The sequence below is a fragment of the Primulina eburnea genome, chromosome 13 (assembly GCF_022965805.1).
Source record: "Primulina eburnea isolate SZY01 chromosome 13, ASM2296580v1, whole genome shotgun sequence".
Taxonomy (NCBI): Eukaryota; Viridiplantae; Streptophyta; class Magnoliopsida; order Lamiales; family Gesneriaceae; genus Primulina; species Primulina eburnea.
The window spans coordinates 22519764-22521975 of NC_133113.1; the positions used below are offsets into that span (position 1 = coordinate 22519764).

General features: G+C 40.8%; 1 protein-coding gene across 1 annotated transcript; it reads left to right on the plus strand.

Moving 5' to 3' along the window:
* Positions 1 to 391: 391 nt before the first annotated feature.
* On the plus strand, positions 392 to 907 carry LOC140810375 (uncharacterized). The gene has a single exon (XM_073168243.1). The coding sequence runs from the start codon at positions 392 to 394 to the stop codon at positions 905 to 907; it is 516 nt and encodes a 171-aa protein (XP_073024344.1).
* Positions 908 to 2212: the final 1305 nt, after the last annotated feature.

Below are 2212 nucleotides of genomic sequence, written 5' to 3' on the forward strand. Positions count from 1 at the left end.
GGTGTTGTGCTGAGCACCTCAGAGGAATATCTTTGGCCCGGAAGACAATGCTTGTTGGGTTCTGGTGGCCAACTCTTAATCAAGATTATGCTCAGGTGGTCCAGACTTGTGAGGGCTGTCAACATCATTCATATTTTCAACATAGCTCGGCTAGTCTCATGAAGCCTATTTGGGCATCTTGCCCCTTTGATCAGTGGGACATGGACATTGTGGGTCCCTTCCCAATTGCCCGGGCTCAGAAAAAATTCTTGCTAGTAGCTGTTGATTATTTTTCCAAGTGGGTAGAAGCCGAGCCCTTAGCTAAGATCACTGAACAGGAAGTTCTGAAATTCCTGTGGAAAAACATTGTGTGCCGGTTTGGAGTGCCCAGATCGAAGACTGATCTCAGATAATGGAAGATAGTTTCAGGGCAAAGGAATTACGTCCTGGCGCCGTGAAAATTACTCGGTCTTTCACCTATGTTGCCTATCCTCAAGCTAATGGCCAAACAGAATTTGTCAATAGAATTATTGTACAAGCACTGAAAACAAGGCTACAAGGCAAAGGAAAAGATTGTGTGGAAGAATTACCTAGTGTTCTCTGGGCTTACAGAACTACTCCCCGGGCACCTACTCAAGAAACTCCTTTCAACTTTGTGTATGGTTCTGAAGCAGTCCTTCCAGTTGAAATCGGGCAAACTTCTTCCCAGGTAGAATCTTACCTGGATGACAATTACCAAAGCCGGGCCATAGAATTAGACTTGATAGAAGAAAAGAGAGACCGAGCATTCATGTGGATGGAGGCATACAGGAGCCAGGTTATGAAATCATATAACAAAAAGGTCCGGATCCGAGACTTCCAAGTAGGAGATCTAGTCATGAAGAAAGTCAACCCTGCTGGGGATGTGGGGAAGCTGGAAGCTCGGTGAGAAGGACTTTATAAAATCACCTGGAGAGTCAGATCGGGATCCTTTTATTTAGAAGATGCTCAGGGACATTCTCTCAAAAGGCCTTGGAATGTATTTAATTTAAAGAAATATTATGCCTGACAGACGTAATTATTTGATTGAAGATATAATGAAAGATCTATTTTTCTCAGATAGAAGTGTTATGCATTGTTTCTTGTATCTTAATCAAGAAGTAATAAGTCCCGGGACATGTTTCTCGGTCCAAGGCTCTGTACCTTGGTTCTTAAAAGCCCAGGGCACTACACCCTGGCTCAGGGAACCACACCTCGACCATTCCCAAGTCCCGAGACATGTTCCCTGACCCAAGGCTCCGTACCTTGGTTCTTAAAAACATAGGGCACTACACCTTGGCTCGAGGAACCACACCTCGACCATTCCCAAGTCCCGGGACATGGTCCCCGGCACAAGGCTCTGTACCTTGGTTCTTAAAAGCCCAGGGCACTACACCCTGGCTCGGGAACCACACCTCGACCATTCCCAAGTCCTGGGACATGTTCCTCGGCCCAAGGCTCCTTACCTTGGTTCTTAAAAGCCCAGGGACACTACACCCTGGCTCGGAGAACTATGGGTGTTCAAACTTCGGATAAAACCGAAAAAACCTAAAATCGAAAACGAATAAACCGAACATCGAAAGCCGAATTTTGTAATTCGGATATAAATGTTAAAACCGAAGTTTATTTGGTTCGGTTTTGGATTATATATGTCAAAACCGAAAAAATCGAAATTTCATTAAATTAATACTTTTTTTATATTTTTATTTATATTATATATTTTGATATAATATTTAGTGAATGAAAAACCATTTTGAAAAATTTTTAGTTGATTGCTGATTGTTTAAGTAATTTAGACCTTCTATTTAAATATTTTACTAAAAAAATATATAGAAAGTTAATATATTATATTTTACAATATATTTATATTATTAATTTAAATAATTATACCAAAATCGAAATAACCGACCGAAATAATCAAACCGTTTTGGTAGAAAACCGAACCGAACCGAAGAAAAATGGTTCGGATTCGGATTATATATTTCTAAAACCCAAAACCGAAAAAACCGAAATAAAAAACCGAAAATCGAACCGAACCGAACGATGAACACCCCTACGGAAAACCACACCTCGACCATTCCCAAGTCTCGGGATACGATCCCTCGGCCCAAGGATTAACACACCAGAATTATTCTTAACTTGGCAAGATCTACAATTTGGACATTCATTCATTGAGAAAACATGGTTCATTATCTCGATTGTCTATTAAGAAATC